Source organism: Musa acuminata, chromosome BXJ3-1 (assembly GCF_036884655.1).
Source record: "Musa acuminata AAA Group cultivar baxijiao chromosome BXJ3-1, Cavendish_Baxijiao_AAA, whole genome shotgun sequence".
Taxonomy (NCBI): Eukaryota; Viridiplantae; Streptophyta; class Magnoliopsida; order Zingiberales; family Musaceae; genus Musa; species Musa acuminata.
In genome coordinates, this window is record NC_088349.1 from 14,166,061 (window position 1) to 14,189,787 (window position 23,727).

Sequence of the window (23,727 nt, forward strand, 5' to 3'; positions counted from 1 at the left end):
TAATATGATTCTCATTGCATAGATCTACAAACATCACAATATATACAGCATGTAAGATAAAGTGATAAAATACCAAATAATATAATAAATAAAAAGAACTCATATCATATCATACGTGCTATCACTCATGTAATTGGCTTGCAAGACACCTATGACTAGCACGATCTCCCGTATGTGAGAATGTCTCACACATGTTACGTAGTTTTTAATTCTATGAGTCTTTCGCTCTTAATTGTCACACGAAGATCAGATATGATTCTTTTGATAAATTAGTTTTTATTTTATTTTTTCATTGCGCATGTGAAGCTCTTTGTGATTTCCCAACATGAAAATCAAATAATTTCTTAAGAAATTAATATATTGATTCCCCATCAAAGACTTAGGAATCTTAAGCTACTTTTTAGAAGTAAAAACAACATTCATATCTTTTGAACATTTTCTATCTTAAAATAAATACATTCGAGATCTATAAGGACGAACATATAGAATATCACTCTATTCTACATTACTAAGTTATTCAAATTATATGATGATAGCCCTATGGATTTCACACAATATCACCAAGTATTTGGTTCTTTATAGTATTTATCTATTATATGTTTTGATATTTTATTTATAGTTAATTAATTATCATAATTTATATATCTGCTATCTACTGCATATTTGTCCATACTAAAATGTGTTATGTCATATCTTAAAGGGACTCTCAAGCATAGACTTTTCCTTCACAAACACTCATCTCTTCATTTTCATGTCTTCGCCGATGCTGATTGGGTAAGCACACTGATGATAGAATATTTATGTTAACCTACATTGTCTTCCCTTAAGCAAATATGATTTGTTAGAGTTCCAAAAAAAATATATAGTCACAAGATTCGAAGCTAAATACCGAGCCATTACTATGATCGCTCAAGAACTCAACTGTCATTAATATGCTACACGAACTTGTTATCACCACCTGATCCACTCCTATAATATAGTATGATAATATCAGTGCCACATACTTATGCTTTAACTCGATGTTTCACTTATACATGAAATACATTGATTGTCATCAACTAGCAAACTCCCTCACAAAGCCTATTATTTGTAGTATATTTCAGTTGTATCAGTTTAAGATTGATATTCTTGACGGAAACTCAATCTTATGAGAGTACGATAGAAGATCATAATGTTGGCAAATATGAAATGATAACTTTATATTCATTATATGTTTTAATTGTTAATCAATCTATGATACGAGGATATACATGATTTGACACATAATTAAGAAAAATCTCTCCCTCATCACTTATATAGATACACATTATTTAATGAATAAAATTATTATTTTTACAATAAATTCTTTAATATCAATCACATGAATATAATTAATCCTTACATTTAATGTAACTTAGTTTAGTTTAAAAAATAAAAATATATTTCTTGTGAGTGTTCGAATTCAATACGAGGGAGCAATCATAGTCTCTTTAGATTCTTTATTTTTTTTTCTTATATTCTTCTTTTATATTATTGATTTTATGCTTTTTTATTATTATTTTATTATTGAATCCGTACCTCAACAATAATATCCTCTATACATGATATTATAAAGTATTTCCATGTCTATCAATTTTTTTCCCAAAATATGAATATATTCATGAAAAATTTCTTCGGATCCATATAAATCCTTCTTGGTTTAAAAATAATCAGGGGCAAACTCAAATTCTTCAAAAACTATGATAATCTATGGTAAACTATGACCCGAATTTAAATAATTAATTTAAAATATTTAAACCTAATTTAGTGATAATATGCTCATCAAATCTTTATAAATTAATTCATAATCCATAATCAAATATAAGAATAGTGTGTGAGCCTTAATCTGGTGATAACTTGTACGACATTCACAAATAGTCATTTTTTACCAATGCCTCTCATCAAGCTTAGTACTAAGTTCACTTTATTATTATAAACTTGATACACCTATATGAATACTCTCACTTAAATTCGTATATCGCGTTGTTATAATGGGATCTTTTAACTCTCTTCTCTCACGTTTATTACTACTCAATTCAATAGAATAGTGACTCATTAATTTGATTTGATAAATACATATGAGATTACTATTAGATTATATGATTTTATCTAATTAAGTAATATTCTTTCATTTCTCTTTTATTACTAATCGATCGCTCGTAGCCTTCCATATCAGTATCATTATAGCTTTCAAATCTATGATGCGCTTATAAATCAGACAAAAGCTGTCTAAGTAGCATTGAAAGGTACATATCATATAGTTGACATATTATTATTTAATTTTTTATTTTTAATTTTTGGTATTAAGATTTTTTACATAATAATTGCATAATCATGATTTTTATATCTATAATTACTATATTAAATTTTTTACTATTTATAATCTAAATTTATTTTTTTAAAAAGGTTTTAAATTATCACTTTGCAAATTAATGTATCTACCTTCTTCTTTTTACTTATCATTTTATTATTTTTCCTCATCTTCTTTCTCCTCCTCCTCCTCTACACCTTATTCTTTTTCCTCCTCATATTCTTTTTTTTTTGGCATCGATAATAAGGATGAAATAAAAGATTATGAGAAAAAAAATAATAATATTGAGATGATAAATAATAAAAATATATTTTTAATTTATAAAAAACTTATCAATGGTAAAAGATTATCGTTGGTAAAAAGATGCTGTGAATAATAATCTTAGCATTATAAGATGCTTATAATTAAGTTAATAACAATATACATATCAAATTCTTCTCTCACTTTTGATCTAAGATTAAACTATAAATTGACTTATAGGAGTTCAGATAATATGAAATTGAGTTGCCTTATGTTTTTTCGTCAAATTTGTTAGACGAGGATGACAGATGAGATCTGTTCAATGCTAAAAAAAAAAAAAAAAAAAGTTCTCCGTGCTCGTTATTAATTGATATCCGTATAAAAGTTAGACAATGATCTTTTCCGACCGGTATTTGAGTTCGGACCCGTATCGGTTCGATCCGACCCGATTCGACGGCGGGGATTCAGCTGGGCCCCGGAGACCAGTCATCCTGGTGCAGATGTGGGTGAATCCAGAATCACTGTAGCGCGCATCGCGCCGCCGCCGCCAACAGATTTGTTTCCTCGGCCCGACTATGGTTACGACTAAATTGTCCGGAGACGTTCCGAGTAGAAGACCAGCTCCTATCGCTCCCGCACCCCAAATCCCAATACCATCGACTCCTTCTTGCGTTCTAGGGTTCCTGTTCTCCTCTGGTCTGCCCCTCTCTCATCATAAAAACCCTCATCCTTGGTGGAAGTCGGAGGGGGCCAACCATGGCGTACGTCGACCACGCCTTCTCCATCTCCGACGAGGACGTCATGATGGGCGACTCCAGCCGCGCCATCCAGAACCGCCCCCCGGTCAAGGAGATCGCCTTCGCCGTTTCCCTCCTCGTCTTCGGCTCCCTGGCCATCGTCATCGGTTCCGTCATGGCTGCCAACCGCGTCGGCGGCGATCGCGCCCACGGTAACTGAATTTTCCCGAGATTTTACGATCAATTATTTAGGAATTTTTGTGATTTTTCGTTTGGTTGTGGATGGATTAGGGGTTTTCTTTGCGATATTGGGGTCGGTGTTGTTCCTGCCGGGGTTTTACTACACGAGGATAGCTTATTATGCATACAAGGGTTACAAAGGCTTCTACTTCGACAATATTCCCTCTGTCTAAGGGAATATTCACTGTTCATGCGTTAATTTGCTCTCTATGCCTCCGCCACTGTATGAATAAATACTTTGATGAGGCTTTAGTAGTGTTCTTTGTGTCGTCTTCTGGCACAGTTTGCAATGCAGACACTGTAGAGTTATGGAGGTTCTAATTAGCATGATAGATTTTTAAGTTGGCAAGTATTTTTGGATTGTTAAAACTGGATCAAGCATTCAATGGCAATCACAAAAATCCATATTTTGCTGTTTTCCTTTTTTTTTATGTTAGCAAAAGTGAAACTATATTAATTCAAACCACTGGAAACAAAAGAGAAGCCTGCGGATCGTCCGCAGCATAGAACAAAGAGCTACCGAGCTTTGCCATAAGCAGCAACCAATTGGCTCACAACATTTGCAGATCTAAGCAGATGAGACACATTCGCCACATTCAGTTTGTCAGAAGGATACACAACATCGCTAAAGATATATCTCACTCAGCAGCAAAGGGATAAGAACAAATCCCTGGAGGAAGTCTGCGGGTTTGAGTCCTTCCAATAGCGCCAAAGCTTCAGCCATGAGAGGGTTAGCGGCTTTGCCAGGACCACCTCCAATCCAAAGAGGAGTGTTTGCAGAATTTTGAATGTAAAATCCGACACCTGCAGGTAGGTCAGCAGAGACAAATGAGCCATCAAATGTTAGAAAATGGCCAAAACTTTTCCTGTAGATCCCCTGGGTCTCCTCCTATGATCTCAACAGAGACAAATGAGCCATTAACAGTGGACAGGGTCTTTCTCTAGAGTGAGGAAACATTGGCAGAACTGTTGCGATACTTGGCGTCGATACGATTGTTCCACAAGAACAAAAAAGAAGTAGAAATAATACAGAGAAGACTGTCGCAGGAGGAGTTGTCCAGTGAGGAACCCTCCTCAATCCTGGTTCCTTGAGACCATGAAGATAAGAAACGGAAACTGAGGTGAAGATGCTGCTGAGATCATAAACGAACCCTCCTAACCCAACCCAAATTAAGGTTGGATTTGCGTTTGGGTCAGATTCTCTTCAATTCTTCACGGGACCAATTCCAAGTAAGCCAAGCCATCGATCTTGGATTGGGCCGGACGGGTTCGGATGCAACGCAAGCCGAGCCAAGTCAACCCAATCCAACCCAAGTTGGGTCGTTTGTGGCCGTCTTATCTTTTGAGGCCCGCGCACGTCACGATTTAATTAGCTGGTACGCCGCGGAGCCAGGTTTTGGGGAAAAACCAGTGGAAAGAACAAGTAAGCGAGCCCCGCCCTGCCTCCCTCACGCTACGTGGTGCCTTCTTGTGGCAAGCTCCCGCCGTCCCCCCCGGCTGCTGCCCAACTCTACTCGCCGCCTTCTCCCCCACTGTCTTTCTTTTTGATCTCTCCTAAGGAACGCATCCCTTCGCCCTTTTCCCTTCTCACCATGTGCGTCTTTTGTACGTTGAACCCGTTCTTGATCGGCTGATGCGGTCGAGTCAGGTTCAAGAAACGAGGATTCGCCCATGGCGGACTTCCTCCCTCGCTTGATCTTTGTCGTCTGTGTCGAATATGCCGCATTGATCGGCTGATGAGATCGAGTCGGGTTCAAGAAACGAGGTTTCGCCCATGAGGAATGCTTTCCGCGGACTGCTCTTCCATCAGCGCCGCCGGGGTCTACTCTCCTCTCCGTGTATCGCCCCGTTGGGCGATTTCTTGATTCCTCCTCGACAGGTGGAGGAGTGCTTGCTGATGAGACCCGCAACTGGCATCTGGATCAGAAGCCCACACTGGGTCGTGCCATTCCATTTCGCTCTAATTCGGCAGTGAGTGCTCGTTCTTTTCTGGCATTCCTTCTGTTCTTGGATTACCTGGTTTTTCTGTGCTTCAATTTGTCGCGGTGTTGTAGGTTGTCGACTGGCTATACGAGTGTCCATGGCGAGAGGCCGTCTGCGGAGTATGCGAAGCTGCGGAAGGAGTCGCTGGAGACCGAGTTCGGGCACATCCTCGGAGCCCATGGGTCGAAAACATGGTTTGCTTACCATCGTTTTGGTCCGTTCTTGGCGTTGTACCGAGCGGCCATCATATCCTTCTACCTGGCGAAACTGACCGTATGGCATTTCTTTGTCCGCGACATACATAAGCGAGCTGCCAAGGTATACCACTCTTCCTCCAAGCCCTTGATTTCTATTGATTAAATAGACTGTCACGTTTTGCTGTTGAGCTTGTCTAGTTATTTCTGTTGGGTTCGTGGACCTCCATTTGGTCTGTGAATACTGGTTCATTCTTGTTTCTTGAGGCTTCTTTGAGGACGTAGCAATCACTTAGATACAAAACGAATGAAGAGGGAATGCAATTGCGCACATGTGCAGTAGGTGTGTTTGAGAAATGGTAAAAGTTGTCTTTGTAGTTTCAATGCCAGTATTGAAAGAGGGCACCTTATGAAGGGGATTACAATTTGGACTTAAGTGCAGGTTCAATGACCTTAATCTTTTTGCAAGACAAATAAGTTCCTTTTAGTTTGTATGGACATGAAGCTTTATTCTGAAAAAACAGCCAAACACATCTTTAACCTTCTGGCTACAGACCACTATGCTGGCATGAGGAACCATATGCTTGCTGCAGGGATTGAATGTTTATGATACTAGATTGATTGTTTGATATTTGTGTCTTTCCAGCTTCAGATATTCTTCTAGTTTTTTTTGGATAATTTTTTTAATTAGACTTTTTTGTCTATTCCAGTTTCGGAAGACTCTTATTCGGTTGGGTCCCTTCTATATCAAGGTAATAAAAAAAATCAGTTTAGATATTTGCAATCACATAATCTTCTCTCTGCGTTGCTCGTTTCTTTTGAAGTATGCTGACATTTACAATCTCAAGTACCCCCTGCTTTGTATCAATTTCTTGGGAAAGGATTCTTCTTTTTGTTCTTGTGAAGAAGAATCTTAGTCAACGATATCTCATGCATGCCTGGAGTCAGTGAAAATCTGTTTTTTTTAAATTAATTTTATACATATACATGTTCTTATAGAAGCTCATGGGGATGGTCCAAGAACCTGGATTGTTATTGTGGGATGAAGAATACATTTTTTGCTGGTGGTTGGATTTCTCATTTATTTTCTGTTGGCAGTTCTGAGTAGTTTTGTAAGTTTGTAGGAAGAAATGGACTCTGAACCAAATATGATAATCATGATTTGCACATATATCATGTTGTTTCTATGTAAAATAAAAAAGGTAAAGTAAAAAACCTATTATAATACATGAGTAGCGATAAAATCTTGTGTTATCCATCTGAGCTTCCCCTAAATTTATGTGGTTGGTTTTGATGAAAGTAAATGGAATGATGAGTGCCTTTGCTGGAAGCATCTCATTTTCTACTTAGAAGTTATTCTCAAGCTCATATATGAACATGCCTGCCAGGCGTGTAATGGCTAATTATTTTTTATTTATTCCTGGACCTGTCTATAAACATTATAGGGTGGTGTACTAGCATGCTAAAGTAGTTAAGCTTTTGGTCCCAGCTTATTGCCAACTGACCATAGGAGGGCTCATTATTATCCACCACAAAGCTCCTGGTAATGTAGCCTAGTCAAAATACATGCTCATATCTGATGCAAGAAGAAATTCTTGAAGGTAAAGGGCACCTGAATCTTGGACAAATATCTTCTCTTGCTTGTGGCTTCTGAATCCATCCAACTAGATTCATGTTTGGGATCTATTTATATGGTATGTTTGAGAATGGCTTGTGATAAATATTTGAATAGCACCTTTATGTTTCTTTCAGATGTTTTTGAATGATTCTTGATATCTAAACAAGCAGATTTTTTATATACTATGGATCTAATTAGATATTATTATTATCATTATTATTTTTTGCAGCTTGGACAAGCGCTTAGCACAAGGCCTGATATTTTACCCAGTGCTTATTGTCAAGAGCTCTCTAAATTACAGGTATCTAGAATCCAAGTTAATTAGGTTGTAGGAAATCCAAACATTTGAACTCTTTGTCCATTTTTTGATAAATTCTATTTCAATTTTCCTTTTGTTTTAATTTACTTATGCTGAGATCATTTAGATTGTATCCACATCCATAGAAGATGTTCCTGCATGTTCTTGCTCTACAATTTACTGTGTTTTTCATTGAGAAGAAACTTAATCTGCCAATAGTTACTGTTTCATACTTATAATTGATCTTTTTTAGTTCATTTTTTCTTCATTCATTCATTCATTCATTCATTCATTCATTCATTCATTCATTCTGTGTGATTGTTGATTCTCATTGGTTTTTAACAACAAAGTTCCACAGTCCACCCTTTGAACTTTGTGTCAGAATTGGGCCTCTGTGCCAAAGTTTGATCAAGCAAACTTTGTGCCCAAGCTCCACCTCTTTACTGAATCATACTTATAATTGATCTTTTTGACTTCCCTAGGTTTGTGCCAAAGTTGTCCGACTTCCTTCCATATAACCACAGCAGTCGATTGGCTAATTTACTGTAATTTCAACATAAAATGACTAATTCTCTTTGCTTACTAGCTCAATGTTTGCATTAAAAAATGGAAAAAAGAAAGAAACACTTCACAATTAAGAGTGTTAGTACAAAATCTACCAAAAGAATGTTCAATGTGCAATTTTATCAAGTTGATTTTGCTATGAATGAATTTGACATTGATCATTTTAGATGATCCTATGCCTCATCCTATTGTTACCAAGTGTTTGTACCTATAGAGCAGCTTAGTATGACAATTTGATCATGAAAGATATTTTTTAAAATTTAATATGCAAATAAGTTATACTTTATATTTAATGAGATGCAGTTAAATCGAAATGTTATCTGATTGAACTGGGCTTGTTGCCTTTTCAACCTGGCCATATTCTGCTGTTCATTCTGTATGTCATAATTTCCTTGTATTCCTTATGTCAATGCAAATGAATCTTTTCATGCTATACTGGCACTTGTATCACTTTGCCACGATCACAGATTTGCATTAAACAAAGTGGCACACATCTCGACCTTGCAATCCGCCAATCCATGTTCTCTTCATTCCTGTTTTGCTTATTTAATCATTGATGAATCCAAAATGGAAGTCTCCAAAATCTATACTGCAGAGGGTTCAATGGATTTTGGGCATGTGCTTTGTACAAATTGTATCCACCTTCTGTAGACTTTGCAACACTTATTGTGCTCTGTCAAACCTGAACTGATAAATACATATCCATACAAACTTCCATGGTGTGTTACTTGCAGTTTTGTTGGTTGATTCAGTGGTGTCAATAGGGGCTCGAGTGCTCACCTAGGTGCTCGAGCGAGGTGAGGCAACACCTCAAGCGCCTCGCACGACCTTTGGGCGACGCGATTCACTTAAGCGTCACCTAGGCATTTGCTTGAGCCCAGGCACCAGGCAAGCGTCCAAGTGAAAGTGGCATAACACAAGACATTGGATGAGAAAGGATAAGAGATTGGAAGAGAAAGGGGCCCAGGGAGAAGGAGGGCACTAACCTAAAGGCAAATGCAATGGAATGGATCAGTGCTTAGTGGTGGATGGGAGGGCAAAAGACGTGATTTCGTTGGAAGACGAAAAGCTAGGGTTTTGAAGGAAAGCGAATTGCGGGACGATAGAAGCCGATCCCTTTTTCTCTCTCTCCCCTGTCTCATTTCTCTTTCATGATCTACCTTTTCTCACGCCCAAGATGCAATGCATGATGGACGGACGTGAATATAAATGTAATAAGTAGCGCACTAAGTATTAAATCACAATAAGTGTGCTCTTGGTTCCAATTCCGTTGTGTCAAGATGCCAATTGACTTGCCTATTTCTAGATTTGGGTCAGGAATCACCCTATCATATGGGATTGAGCTCAAATTATGAGTCAACTTAGCGTAGCGATCAAAGAATCACATCATTATGAATAGTATATATATGTATGATAATAGAATATAAATGTGCAAATTCTATTGGTTGTTGGGGCTCACTAATATCTGGATTCTCTTGATCTAATGTCATATGGCAATTTTGAATGGCCGAATTAGGACATGACTATATGTACGTTGACATGGAATCAACCCGTTTAGGTAAACCTACTGTCGTTTCTCCTCTTAAGGGTAATGCAGTCATTTCAAGCCGGCTAAAAACCCCATATCTGCTTTACTGCAGCCCTCTTGTTGATCTTTATTTCCTGTAATATATATTTCAAGCCAGCTATATGATTTCAATTTGATGTGGCATTTTTATTTTTATGATCATATTTATCAATCGTAATATATATTTTTTATATTTTAATATCCTGGAGTGCCTCATGTCTCGGGCGTTTTCAGACCTTGGCGTCTAGTGCTTTTAAAAACACTAGTCTGATTGCTTTAGTATGCCAGCGAAACTTCATTATCACATGCTTGTGTTTGCCATCAAGCATCCGGCAGAGAATCATTTCCACCTCTTTGGTCTCAGCAAAGAAATGACACAGCATCCTGACGTTTTTACTGTTCCATCCGTGGGGCCTTCGAAATGTCAAGTGTTCTCTTCTGTCTCTTTTGAGTGTGGAATAGGTGATCCAAGATAATTAATGCCGTAAAAAAAAATCCAGTACTTTTAGGTAGTGTTCTGCGGTTTTGTGCTTTGTTTATTACACTGCAATCTTTATGGCGATTTTTGGTCTGCTTTAACTAGATGACTACCCCAGAACTTTAACTTGATGCTGCTTCAGTTGTGGGCTAGGAAAATTATTTATGAATCTTGTATATAGATCCCAATTCGCAGGTGACTTTTTTAAATATGTCTTTCATCTTTTCTACATAACTTTCTAAAATATTCTTTCTAAAGTTTTGAGGATACCTGGTAAACATTGTTGTCTTTCTTCCTTGCATGATAAATGTTCAAGACTTTAGAACTAATTCTAAAAACATTGAGCTTGGGATTTTTACGGTGGATGTGTCAGATCACTAGGAAAGGTATAGTAAGATATTTTATACATTTGTGAACAATTGTGAGCAGCTCTGATCAGGGTTTCAGAATATGTATCCCAAGGATCGATACCACTTGGTACATTGGTGCTGTAACCAGTTTGACTTGTTGTCGAAACTGGTATTGGACTGTGATTTAAATCCTTGGCTCCTATAAATGTGGTTCAACATGGTATGAAATGATGAGATCAGGAGCCCTTAGTTTGACCAATGGTATTATTTTTTATAGAACTCAGTAGCGGGAAACAATCCATGTAGTTGACTCCAAAGAGCTGAGAACTTTTATCTTCTTCTTCTTGTTGTTATACTTAGCTTTCTGGCAAACTGCTTGTTTTTTTTCCTCATTCTGTTGTTGATCAGTTTCTTTTTCTTTAGGATCAAATACCTCCGTTTTCTACTCGTGTTGCAATCAAGTCTATCGAGTCCCAGTTGGGTCTTCCAATTTGTCAAATCTTTGCTGATATAAGCTCAGAACCCATTGCAGCAGCCTCCCTAGGACAAGTTTATAAAGGTTCGTGGTCTGTAACAGTGTTTTGTCACATTTTTTTCCTTTATATCTTGTTGGTTCATGTTCTCCAAGGTTAAATGCATTCTTTTGATACTTTAAGTCACGCAGCTCATCTACATTCTGGGGAGCTTGTGGCTGTCAAGGTGCAGAGACCTGGTATGGGACTCTTTCTGACTCTTGATGCACTATTGTTTCATATGATTGGAGGGCAACTGAAACGATTTGCTAAAGCTCGCAAAGATCTGTTGGTAGCTGTTAATGAGCTGGTGCGCATTGTCTTGTTTGTTTACCACTTTGTTATGCGTTCATCTCCAGTAATATTGTCCTGATGTCTCTATATTCTCTCTTTTTTATAATATTCTCTTTTAGATTGGATCACTTCATTCCAGCTAATATTTTGTATTGCACATTGTTCTTCTCTTTGCTATAGCAAGGATGGGTGGGCATATAGTCAAATTCATAACATAGTTTCTATATGGACCAATAGACTTTATCCACTATAATGCAGAAAGTGATAATGCCAACAATGTGGTGACACACCCAGCTTAGTGCAGGTTGTTACACTGAGTTTAGACATCTTTCTTCTTCTCTCCATCTCTGCTTTCAACGACACATCATGGCTTTCTCTTGCGTGTGATGGTAGCAATTGGTTACAATTAATGATGACTATAATTTATAACAATGTATTATAGACAAAACAATCTTCATTATAAATATAAATAATGTGGCAGTAAAAAAAAAGAGTCGAGCAGGAAAAATTTGACACTTTAATAAGGAGAACAGTCCTAGATGGAATTGTACATATTATTCATCCTTTCAAATGCATAAATATGTTACATATATGTAACAGTGATCATAGGAAAACCTACTGTAGCTATTGTCCATTTGTTTCTTTTTTTTCTTTGGTAAACATTGAAGATCGTCAAAGCACTTATTTTTTCATTTACTTGTATTTGTTCCCTAGATGGGTATGCTATTTCACTATCTTCTGTAAAATAAATTTTGCCTTTTAGTGGTAGCCAAGAAGCATGCTTACACAGTTTGGCAACAAACAGGTGAGGCACATGTTTGATGAAATTGATTACATCCTGGAAGCACAACATGCTGAAAAATTTGCTTCTCTTTATGCATCTATCCCGAGTAAGTTCTCAAAGTTCTCAGAATTCGCATTGAACCTTTTCTGTATCTCGATTTCTTTGCAACTCTTTGTTTAACTATCTTGTGATACATTGTTTGATGTCAATGTCACACAGACACAAACATGAGAATAATAAATTTAAATATATTAAGAATTTATTTTAAAGTTTCAAAATTTACTTAAATAAGTAATTGGATATTAATGCTGGGACTACTCATGATTCAACAGAAGCGTTAATATTATTTCCAGACCTCCCTTTCTATTTATAGAAATTGCTGTGCAGTGCCTTTTTCCTCCCTGTTTTTCACCTCTTTATCCTCCTATCCTCTCCCCCTCCCCTCCTCTCCTCCTCTTCCAACTCCCTTTCTCTGACTGTGCATGACCTAGGGCAACTGGTGGCAGAAACTCTTCTGGTTCTCTTACTCTTTCTTTTTGGCTTCAACAGATCCTCATTGCAGTCCGCTAATGCTACTCTGTCACTTTTTCCCTTGTTCCTCCTCTTTGGAGGGAATGATCCTTTCTATTGCCTGCTGTTTTGTTTTTCTTTCTCTTTGGTGGTAACAGATTGACTAAATTTGGGCAGATTTAGCTGATTTGTTCAGAGTTGGACAAGTCCATCAGAGCTAAGCAACTTATGAGATGGGCCATGAATGTGTATTGAGCCATGCCCTATGTGCATCGAGGAATAGCTTAGGGCTGACATGAGTTTGAATTATGGTGCATGAATGTCTTAATGTTTACCATTTTACTTTATGCTTTGAACTAAGAAACCACAATCTGCCTTGTTCAAGAAGTAAAAAAATGGATCAATTGGGATAACTTCATCTTATGTTAAAAAAAAAAGAACTTAATCTTTTGTTTGTCATAAGCATTTTTTAATGAATATGTAGTGGGCCTCATTATCTCACTGAAGTTACTGGGTGTTGAACACAATGGCATTACTCTTTCACTGACTAATATGTGGATCATCCTCATTACAATTATATTGTATTTATGGTCTTACAGATTTCTTCATTATTTAAAAAAAATTCTCGTATAATTTGCTGATTAGACATTGCAATCTCATGGTACTAGTAGCTGAATCTGATTCTTCCAATGAAGATTTTGAATCGTGATGGATGATGAAATAATGGAGTCTTTTTATTCTATAAATTATTCAATGAATGGGTTCACTCATGTTCCATCATGAGTTAGATATGTTTTGCTTCATTAAGATATCTATTTCTTCCATTATGGTATCATGCCAAGGACTATTATATTGAAAGGGATATTGTATAGTGCTGAATCAATACTTTTAAACTTGAGATGGTGGAAGACAATCTCATGTAGTAGTCTTAAATTGATTTTTGGTAGTGAGTTAATACATCCATGAGTTATAACATATAGATTGTATACAATAAATTGAGGTAGAATCTTTGATCAACTTCATGCAAGGTTAAGTTGCATCTCCAAGTGTTTCATGCTTCCTATAGTGAGAATTGAGGCTTGTTGTAAGACAAAGGTCGCAAAGAATGAGGGCTTCTTTACAAGAGGTTGTTAAGATAAACTATTAAGGTGTTATGGAATGTTTTGACGTTTTTCTGGGTTCTATTTGTTGCTTATTTGTTGTTCCTTAATATTTCAAAGCATTAAATCCTTGTCCAATAGACTAATGTTTCTTTGTATTACAATGGTTAATGCTGTAAGTTCTTTGGCTCATATGGTTAATAGACTATGTTGCTTAACTTTAGAAGTACTTGCTTTATGTCCAATGTAATAACCATTTCTAGATTTCAATTACAAGAAGTGATCATGGTAATTTTAGAACAGGATCAGGATCTTGTGTCAAGGTTCCAAAGATCTACTGGAATTTCACACGGAAAGCTGTGCTTACAATGGAATGGATTGATGGTATCAAACTAACAGATGCCCGTCGAATAAGTGAAGCTAGTTTGAACAAAAAACAATTAATCAATCAGGTATTTATGCTGACAATTTCTCATTTATGTTTTGGATTTTTTTGTTTGCTCCTAGTTATCTGTTTATTAGAAAAATGGAAGTGTAGAATGGAGAAGTCTTTAGTTTCTTGGTTCTATCCAACAATTCATGCCAGCTGCAGTAGCATGTGTTTTTGCCATTTTTTATGTATAGTTCTTTGCTTCTTTTTGGTTGGAAGCAAACATAAATTATTTATCAGAGTCAAAGTTACTTCTAATACACATTAGTTATTAGTGATTTGAAGCAAAAGATAAATTATTTATTGGAAGTAAAAAATAAATTGCTTCTAATATACATTAAACATCATAATTTAAAGAGTAACCACAGCAGAACACTAGATTTTAGCTGTTAAGCAATATTGCTTGAAAGGGACAGAGAAGAAAGTTAAGTGGAAGACAGATGCTTAATTACTCAGCTAATTGTTCTTTAACTGGGCAGCTGATTTAACAACAATATTTTTATTCTCTAATTGATAAGTATGCCACTTAGTTCGACCAGGTTTCTAGTCATAAAATTAAACCATTTTTTAAAAATTTGTGCAAATAATCTTGATTAATTAATTAAAACTTCTAGTAAATTAGTTCTTATTTAATTTTGGTAAGCTCTCTGGAAAAAAAAAAACACTTGGAGATGTGGGAAATAGCTTATCAGAGTTTTAGTTGCAGTAATCACCTTTGTGCCATTTCCTAAGAAGTCCCTTTTATACTGTCTCTCACAACACAATTGATCACATATATCCTAAGAAAAACAAATAGTTGCACTTTAATTGGATTTTTGAGTTTTGACAACCCTCTGATACTAGAAAACAATATTTAACTTTATTTCAGCAAAAGAGAAATCCTGGAACCCAGACAATGATTTAATCTAAAATTGATCATAATTAAGTGAAATTTATCCGTGTTGCACCATTAATCATAATCAGAAATCCTAACTGTTCCTATGAGAAATATCTTTTGCAGCTCATATGGCTTCTAGGTGATTTTGTTTTAATATTAGTTTGAAATATCATTTGCTGCTTTGTACCTTAATATTATCCCTGGTTAGCGTCATTCATTTGTTTTTATCTGTCTCATGGTATAACAGAACTTCTGTAAGATGATTTTGATTTAGAATTTGTCAAAATGTAAAACTTTACCATTGGACATACCATGCCACATACAATCATTGTTAGTATGAATAACCTACATCAGTTCATGTTGATCCGTGCAGGTTATATATTTGGGTGGATTGACTTAGCTTGATAAATATTGTAATAGCCATTATGGAACGTATAAGCAATAATATTTCGTATGATAAATTAACAACATAGAGGGCAAGCTTGCTACTATGGTATCATTGCTCATTTGTCATGAAAATCACCTCTTTGTCTACATGCATAAAATTGCATATGCCAGCCTTCTCAAACCCCACATTAGCCGGAGTCTTATGCATTGGTCCATCTTTTATACATATATTATCTTGAATATCTCCAATTTGAAGATTTCCAATGAGTTGTTTTCCTTCCTATTTAACTGGGATGAGACGTTGAAACCAGTTTGGGTTGGAGCCAGATTTTTATAGATTTTGTGATAGCATGATTAACCAGTTGAGGTATTTGTAAAATTTTCCTAATAAGTCAATCATGCTATAACAAAATCTATATTTTCAAAAGATACAGATTCTCAAGGAGCATAAATGAATAATATCTCAAAATGAACTACATTGATTAAAAATTATGTAACTTATTTGGAAACATGTCTCATCCAGCACAAAATTCAACAGGTGAGGCTAAATATTGAACACAACAAATCAAGATGAAGTTTCCACCAGTGTCTTAGGTAATTGATATTGGTTCAGTTGTTAAGAATATTCTATCTACTGAATTAATTATATGATAAGTGATGCATAATTCTTTTTTCAAGGATTATTTTGTTTAACTAAATGTGTGTAAAGTTTCTTCAATTAAATTATGGACGTCTGCAAATACTTATGAATATAGCTATAAAATTCTTCAAATTTGTCAGGGACTTTATTGTTCTTTAAGACAACTACTTGAAGAAGGCTTCTTTCATGCTGACCCACATCCTGGAAATCTTGTGGCTACTGATGATGGATCTCTAGCATATTTTGACTTTGGTATGATGGGTGATATACCCTGGCATTATCGTGTCGGGCTTATTCGAATGGTTAGCACCATTCTCCTTGTACCTTAGTTTACTGGATCATGCTTTCTTAATTGTTTGGTGTCTATTATTTCTTAATGTATGTTCATGATAACTATCAACCTCTCGGTTACACCATATTCAACCTGCATAACATAGTGCCTACTTATTCTTTCTCACATGAAAATTCTTTCTGTTATGACCTGTTGAAACAGAATATTGGGCTCGATTTTTTGTGAGATGTTATTTCTCTTAATTCCTGTAGTTGCAGCTTCTGGTACTAATATCAAGATCTTCCTAGATTTGGAATATAATTATTTTAATTGAATGTCTAGGTTGTGCATCTGTACATCTAAAAGCTTATACATCCATTGAGTGAGCTTAGTTCACCAAGTCTAAATTTTTTCTCAATTTTGGTTGCAGTAAATCCTAGTTCTGAGCTAATTCTGTTGTCAATATAATTTCAACATATTAAGTGTGACTTTAATGTTCTGATTATCAATCTATTTTATTGAGGCTGTGAAAGTGTACATGATTTTCAAGACCATGTAAATTTCCATTCAATGGCCTTTCTTCTTTTCCTTACTATCTGATGGTAAAACCTTGAATTTTTGCTCTTACTTGTATGTACATTTTCTGATTTATTTCTAATGGTTGTGCCTTTTGCCCATTTAACAGTTTCATATTTTCATGAGCTGCCAAGTAAAATATTTTCACAAAAAGATTCTACAGTATATGGTAAAAATATACTGTTCCTATTACATAGGTGTTAGGAGTATGGGAGGAGAGACAAGAGGATGCATATTCGATGTTTTGCCATTGATCCATGTTGTTGATGGAAACTTAGGGTAATGTCAAGTCAACATTTGTATGGAATTATTTAAAATAATAGTAAGGCAATGTGCATCAAAATTGGGAAATATGAAGTTTTAGCATCCCTAAAACTTAAGATTGGGATGCTTTTGAGGAATCTTATAATTGGTCCATGATGTTAATGGTATGGATGGATGTGGAGCTAATAGGAAAGATAGGAAAAAAAAATATTTTTATTTATGAACAATTAGGTATCATTTTGATAGAGGATAAGATGAAATAGAATCGTTTAACACGGTGCGGACATGTACTTAAGAGAACTATTGATACGGTAGTTAGAAGAAGGAAAATGGTTAATGTCAATGATAAGAGAAGTAGACGAAGACCTAAAAAGATCTTAATAGAAACTATATATAAAGATTTAAATACTCTAAATTGAACTAAGCATATGGATTTTTACATATCTTAATGGCAGAAAAGATGCATGTGGCCGACCCTAATTAGTTGAGACTTCTGGCTTTGTTGTTGTCGTTGTTTGTTTCATGTTAATGTGGACATTGAGGCTGCAACAAGTCCCCATGATATATATGCTAGGACATTAAAGAATTACTACACAAATTCCAAGGTGATGTCTGATAGAAATATTACATGCTCGACAAGACAAGCACAATCATGTGCATGACCATGCACTCGTAGATTCACCGGAACATTTGCAAAATTGCAAACATCATGGATACCCTTCATGAATCATGGATTGCCTGTACCATCAAATACAGTACAAAATGAGCGGTGTGTATCGGTCTAGACACAACCGTCACAACATGCATGATGGTAATTTGAGGTTAATTAGGCCTAGCATGTTAAGGGTGCATGTTAAGGGTGATTAGTATGTCTCCCTCTTAAATCTAGGCTCAATTAGATCCATTATCTTACTTTTAGGATCAGTTTGGGGTAATTAGCCTAATCATAGAATGTTAAGCGTAATTAGTGTGTCTCTCTTAAATCTAGGCTCAATTAGGTTCATTATCTTATTTTAGGACCAAATTGGTAATTAGGCTAAAAAACCTATAATTTCTAACCATTTATGACTCTTTTGCGCTTTATTCTTATTGAAATTGAATTGGAATTGCATTAAATTAGGAAAAAAATGGGTTAAAAAGGGTTTTTTTAATTTTCAGCCATTTTTCTGAAAATCAATATGTAATGGCCTGGGCCAGAACCAGCACTGCTGGTCGGCACGAGACGATGATCCTTGAGTTAGGGATTGTAGGAGGTTTGAGGAGGTGCATTAGACTGGAGAGTAACTATTGGATAACCGACCAAGCTGGTACTTTGTAAGTCTGTACAGGCTACTGAGACTGAGTTAGCCTTGGTCATCGTTTTTTTAATTTGTCTGGAAAAGGACAAAAAGAAACAAAATAGATATTGCATGTACTGAAAAAACATTGGAACTTTTTAGACAATAGTTGATGGATCCTTAAATTGGTTTATTAGGTACTTTTTTATTGCTTGACATATCATAGAAAAGTCCAATAAGCTTACCACAGGCAACAAATTAATTGGATGGGTAACTTAATATGATTGGAAATACAATGTATTAAGTGGGAAAACTATACTGTGATATGAATTCAGTGCTAAGTTGGCATTCTTGGATTGTAGCTCCTTGCACTACGTCGATCTCATATTTATTTTTGAATGATTTGGAGATTTACCCTTCATTTTGTTGCCTTACATGGTCTACTTTTGATTTGGTATTTTGAACTTTTTTTCTGCATTTAGTTTTATTTGTAACTTGTTTCCATGCTATATCACCATGAGGTCCACTGCACCATTTATTCAATTTGTGATCTGTATTTTAATATCTAAGTAATTTCAGCAGTCATTGTTGGAATCTTGCAGCTTGTACACTATGTTAATCGTGACTCGTCAGGCTTAGCGAATGATTTCCTTTCGCTTGGATTCATTCCTGATGGAACAGATATACAGTTGGTTGCAGATGCATTACATGCATCCTTCGGTGACGGTTCCAGGCAATCAAATGATTTTCAGGTTAGCTTATTATTTAGACATCTTATATAATGTATATTGTCATTTGCGAAAAAGCTATTTGATGCAATGAAGAAAGGTAATCTTTTCAGAGGAGGATTAACAGTTAGACTATCCAAGGGTATTCACTGAATATCTAGGTGTTTTAATTTTATGTTCAATGTCAGCTTAGGTCTTTTTTCTCTTTTTTGATTGATAAAAAAGTAACAGAATTCTACTTTCTTACTCAAGGCAGTTTAGGTTTATGAATTACAGATATAGAAGATTGTATTGGTGAGGCAAGAGGTCTAAAATAAAGAGTCCGTGAGTGGGGTTAGTTGGACTGTTTTGAGATTATAGTCAGTTAAACATGTTATGTTTGACTGTATACAATTCTTTTTTCATAAACTGATTAGAGAAACCAATACTTAGAAGATAGTCAAGCCAACTCAGATTTGCTAAAGTTGAACATTGATTTAAAGGAGTGGGCAGCAAAAATAAGATATTTTCCAAGGAGCCAAGTTAGGACTGTTCTTATTCTCTTGAGAGATGGTTTTAAGACCAGTATGATGATGGGTACATGGGATTCCAATATTATCAAGTCAACAATACAGAAGATAAGGTACCAACAGGTTTGTAGGTTACTAGTGCATAATGTACATGAAAGTGGAAACTGCTAAGATCCTTGTTAGGCACTATGATTCATTTATTAAACAGAATTGTTGAAGGCTTAAAATTATTAATATATTTGGTATAAGAAATTTTAAGGGAATTCAGGACAGGACTCATTGGTAACTTCCTGGTGGAGCTTTAAGAATGAAGAAAAAGATCATGTTAGAGGTGCTTTGGTGAATATTGAAGTTACACTATATTCCTAGTTGACTTTGCTGACAGAAATCTGCTTCTTTCGGAGTATAGCATATGGTTTGCCGATTAATGAGGCCATCCAAACATTACACAAAACATTGAACATCCGGTTGAACCCCATGATTTTTTAAGAAACATTTTTTAAATTTGATGCAGGGGATAATGGATCAATTATATGCTGTAATGTATGAGTTCAACTTCTATCTACCACCTGACTATGCATTGGTTATAAGGGCATTGGGATCGTTGGAAGGAACTGCAAAAGCATTGGATCCTGATTTCAAAGTTGTAGAAAGTGCGTATCCTTTTGTCATCGGGAGACTTCTTGCAGACCCGAATCCCGATATGAGGAAAATACTAAGGGAACTGATTATACGTAGCAATGGTTCAATACGCTGGAATCGGCTTGAACGTTTGGTGAGAAAAAAACTTGTATTTTATTTTACTGCTAGTTTTATCATTAGAAGCATTATTCTAATCTTTCATACTGGATTATGTACCATCAACCTTTGGTGCAGCTTTTATCAAATGTTATGACTGGAATTGAATTGTTTTTGACTAATTGATTTATTGAATTTCTGTGATGAATGTGAGTCTGTTGTACAATTAGTGTTCAATTAGTGTTTGGAATAAATCACTTTCGCAAGTAAGAAGAAGAGAGAAAAAGAAAGAAGAAATACAAAAAGGCTATGGTTTTCTTAATTTGCAAGAAACAGATACTTGTTGGCTTCTTTTGGAAACCTCTACATACAAGAACAGTTGTCTTATCCTGCACAAGAAATTGAACTCTTCTTAGTCAATCACAAGTGTATAAAGAAAAATGATGACGAGTGCAGATAAAAGGACATGCTGATCTAGTAGGTGTTTCTGATAATCTCTTCCGGAATCAAAGTGGTCTCTGGCTGAGAGATTTGAAGTTTCAATTTTTCAGACTCTTGAGATCTAAACTTGAAATCAAGGATTCAAATGTTGGAGCATGCCTTAATGGTGTCAGCCAATGGCTAGCATGGTGCATGATAGTTAGGTCTGGCGAACCTAGAGCACAGGATTTTGTTCAGATCAAATTACAGACCAAACTACACAAGAAAATAGTTCATGAACCTTTATTTGGTCTACTGAGTCCAACTCACCTTTGGGTCTGTTCATGCCTGCAACATAGGAGATCAGCTGTTCAATTCAGTATCTCTTTGATCCTAGCCGGCTATCTAGCCTCCCACTTGAGATGCCTCAATCGAGTACTGTTTCTTTCTCTATATCGTACAGTTCGTCTACACCTCCAGCATAGACCAAAATATCAATCCATGCTTTGAACACCCATCATCTGAAAATCCCCCCAAAACCTTAAAGCACTCTGATATACACACAACAGGAATCAAGCTAAAATTTAACTCATAATCCTTGTTACTGTTTAGCAGACTGATCTGGTTACATATTCTAATAGAAATTCTGGCAACTTCAACTTGTATGGTTTGCATTAGATGTTACAGCAGAGTTTTTATGTTTCTATATTTTTCTGGTCATCGTTCTCCTTTGCCAAAATTGCAACTGGTCTTTGTTGTTTGAAGTTTTCAGTTCAGATAACTTGTTCTATGACCTGCTTCTGATGTCTACAGATAGCGGCTATCTCTGAACAGTCATCTGAGTCAGCAAATGAAACTCCTCTGACATGGAAAACTTTTGACATGCGTTCAGTTGTTGCTGCTACAGAAGATTTGTTTTGTTTTATTTTGTCAGAAAAAGGTTGGAGGGTTCGTGTTTTTCTCATTCAAGATATTGTCAAAGCTGCTGATGCTTTTCTGGAAGAAGAAGCTTTGCCATGTATATGTAACAAGCCAGAGGCAAAAGAAAGATTTGATACGGAGGTTAGTTACCTTATACTAACATCAATAAAGTTTAACATCATAAGATTTTCTAGAAAGGCAGTTATTTCATTTCTACAACATGATATAAGTTTTTGACATAAATGGAAGACCTATTATAAATTTTAGACTTCGTAACCTCTATGTTTGATCTCAGCATCACAAGGCCATTCTTAGAGTACTGATCTGAGTCTTCAGTCTTGTTTTTTTCCCTTGCCTCTCTCCCTTCCCCCTGCACATATTTGGCAAGCTTTTATGGACTATTTTTTTATTTGTAGATTGCTTTCTTGATTAACCAATCATGTAAATTAGCAAATGTACATTACATATGGTTCCTTCATGTGGAACATGGATTAACTCTATTAATATGATTTCAGTATTTTATTAAATTTTGAACTTTGTGCAGCAGAAGGTTTTTCTTTTTGAAGTGAAAAGGAAAAAGTGATTTCCTGTGAGTCAGATACAGAGAAATCACCTACAGTTACAAATGCTGTTTAATTTTACACTTGGGCACCATTTAGATTCTTTGAAAGATTTTAGGTGCCTTTTATATTCAATTAGTTGCATTATTACTTTGTGCTAAAAATTCTGTTTTTTTAACATATCATTTCTTTAATGTAGCAGAGTGATGCTCTAGTCATGAGATTGGTCAATGGGTTCCGGTCATTACAACAAGCTATTAGTTTTGCACCGGAGGTATGGACTGCAATGTTTCTTCGAACACTATTGAAGTCTGATACCCATAGATTTCTTCTTGATATATTTTTATCACTGGCAGTTTATTCTCGCAACAAGATGCCAGAAACATTCTTTCTTTGTATATCTAGGCTTCTTCATTTGTTGGAGAAGGGATATGATTTTCAAGAAGATACATAAGTTATTTTAATCATTCAATTTTTAGTGAATTACACAGAAGAAAAGGCTCACACTAACAACGTCTGTAAGTGTTAGAAGAAACCGTTAGTCACCATCATATCTTGATGACTTTTGTTAACACCAAGCACACGGGGCTTGTGCCATTGACTGATATGAGAAGGACCGTCAACTTTTACTCTGCAAGCAAGAGGTATTTCTTTGTTATTGCTGTGTAGTGGTAACATTGATTTATTGTCGAGAAGATATTTTTTAATGTTCCAATTTGCAAGTACTGCTTGATTCTAGAAGATAACTGCCATCTGCTTGAGTTCACCTGCAGATAGTTATTTAGATGCTAGTACACATGCAGAAAGGGACCTTTTCTCACAAAATTTTGGATTTCAAGTAGATGATTGTCATGCCATATAAAATTATTTTACCTCTTGTAGCAAATTTTCTTTTTCTGAAAGAAAAAAGATGATTGGCTGGATTGGTGTAATATGTTGGATTGGTCTTTAGCATGACATGGCAAGCGAACAGTATCTTATATCTTGGCATTGCAAACCAATGAATTGTCCATTCTTGTAGCTTGATTAAAGTGTGATTAATATGATGTCCTGTCGCCTACAATATGAGCTTTGTATATCAAAGATTTTGTCATGTTGTACTGGTCGAATGAATATTGTGCCAAATCATTTTAATTCTGGAGGGGATTAAGTGATGAGAAAACTTAATTCAAGAGCATATTTGATCCTTGTGTTCACAACATCAGGTTGCATGTTGTGTGAAGACCTTGAGAAACTGCTGAGGTCCTGTAACACCCTTCACAGAGTACTTTGTGTTCAGGTACAAGGGTCTTCCAGGTTGCTAGAATTAACAACAGAAAGTATTATATATA

The 23,727-nt window shown here is 35.7% G+C and overlaps 2 protein-coding genes across 6 annotated transcripts; both read left to right on the plus strand.

Moving 5' to 3' along the window:
- Positions 1-3,150: 3,150 nt before the first annotated feature.
- On the plus strand, positions 3,151-3,887 carry LOC103995871 (uncharacterized). The gene is made up of 2 exons (XM_009416597.3): positions 3,151-3,518; positions 3,598-3,887. Exons 1-2 carry the CDS (start codon positions 3,326-3,328, stop codon positions 3,717-3,719), a joined length of 315 nt encoding a protein of 104 aa, XP_009414872.2. The 5' UTR covers positions 3,151-3,325; the 3' UTR covers positions 3,720-3,887.
- Positions 3,888-4,087: 200 nt separating this feature from the next.
- LOC103995850 (uncharacterized) lies at positions 4,088-23,442 on the plus strand. 5 transcript variants are annotated; one of them, XM_018818403.2, is made up of 14 exons: positions 4,088-5,517; positions 5,601-5,847; positions 6,434-6,475; positions 7,571-7,642; positions 11,022-11,157; positions 11,263-11,420; positions 12,210-12,294; positions 14,102-14,250; positions 16,273-16,434; positions 19,123-19,272; positions 20,272-20,532; positions 21,729-21,977; positions 22,596-22,670; positions 22,753-23,442. In XM_018818403.2, the coding sequence occupies exons 1-14, from the start codon at positions 5,321-5,323 to the stop codon at positions 22,858-22,860; spliced, it is 2,091 nt and encodes a 696-aa protein (XP_018673948.2). In that variant the 5' UTR covers positions 4,088-5,320; the 3' UTR covers positions 22,861-23,442. The 5 variants fall into 5 exon arrangements, with proteins under 5 accessions (XP_018673948.2, XP_018673952.2, XP_064993729.1 ...); XM_018818407.2 differs by having other exon boundaries at positions 22,599-22,670; XM_065137657.1 differs by having other exon boundaries at positions 11,255-11,310; positions 22,596-23,442.
- The last annotated feature ends 285 nt before the right edge of the window (positions 23,443-23,727 follow it).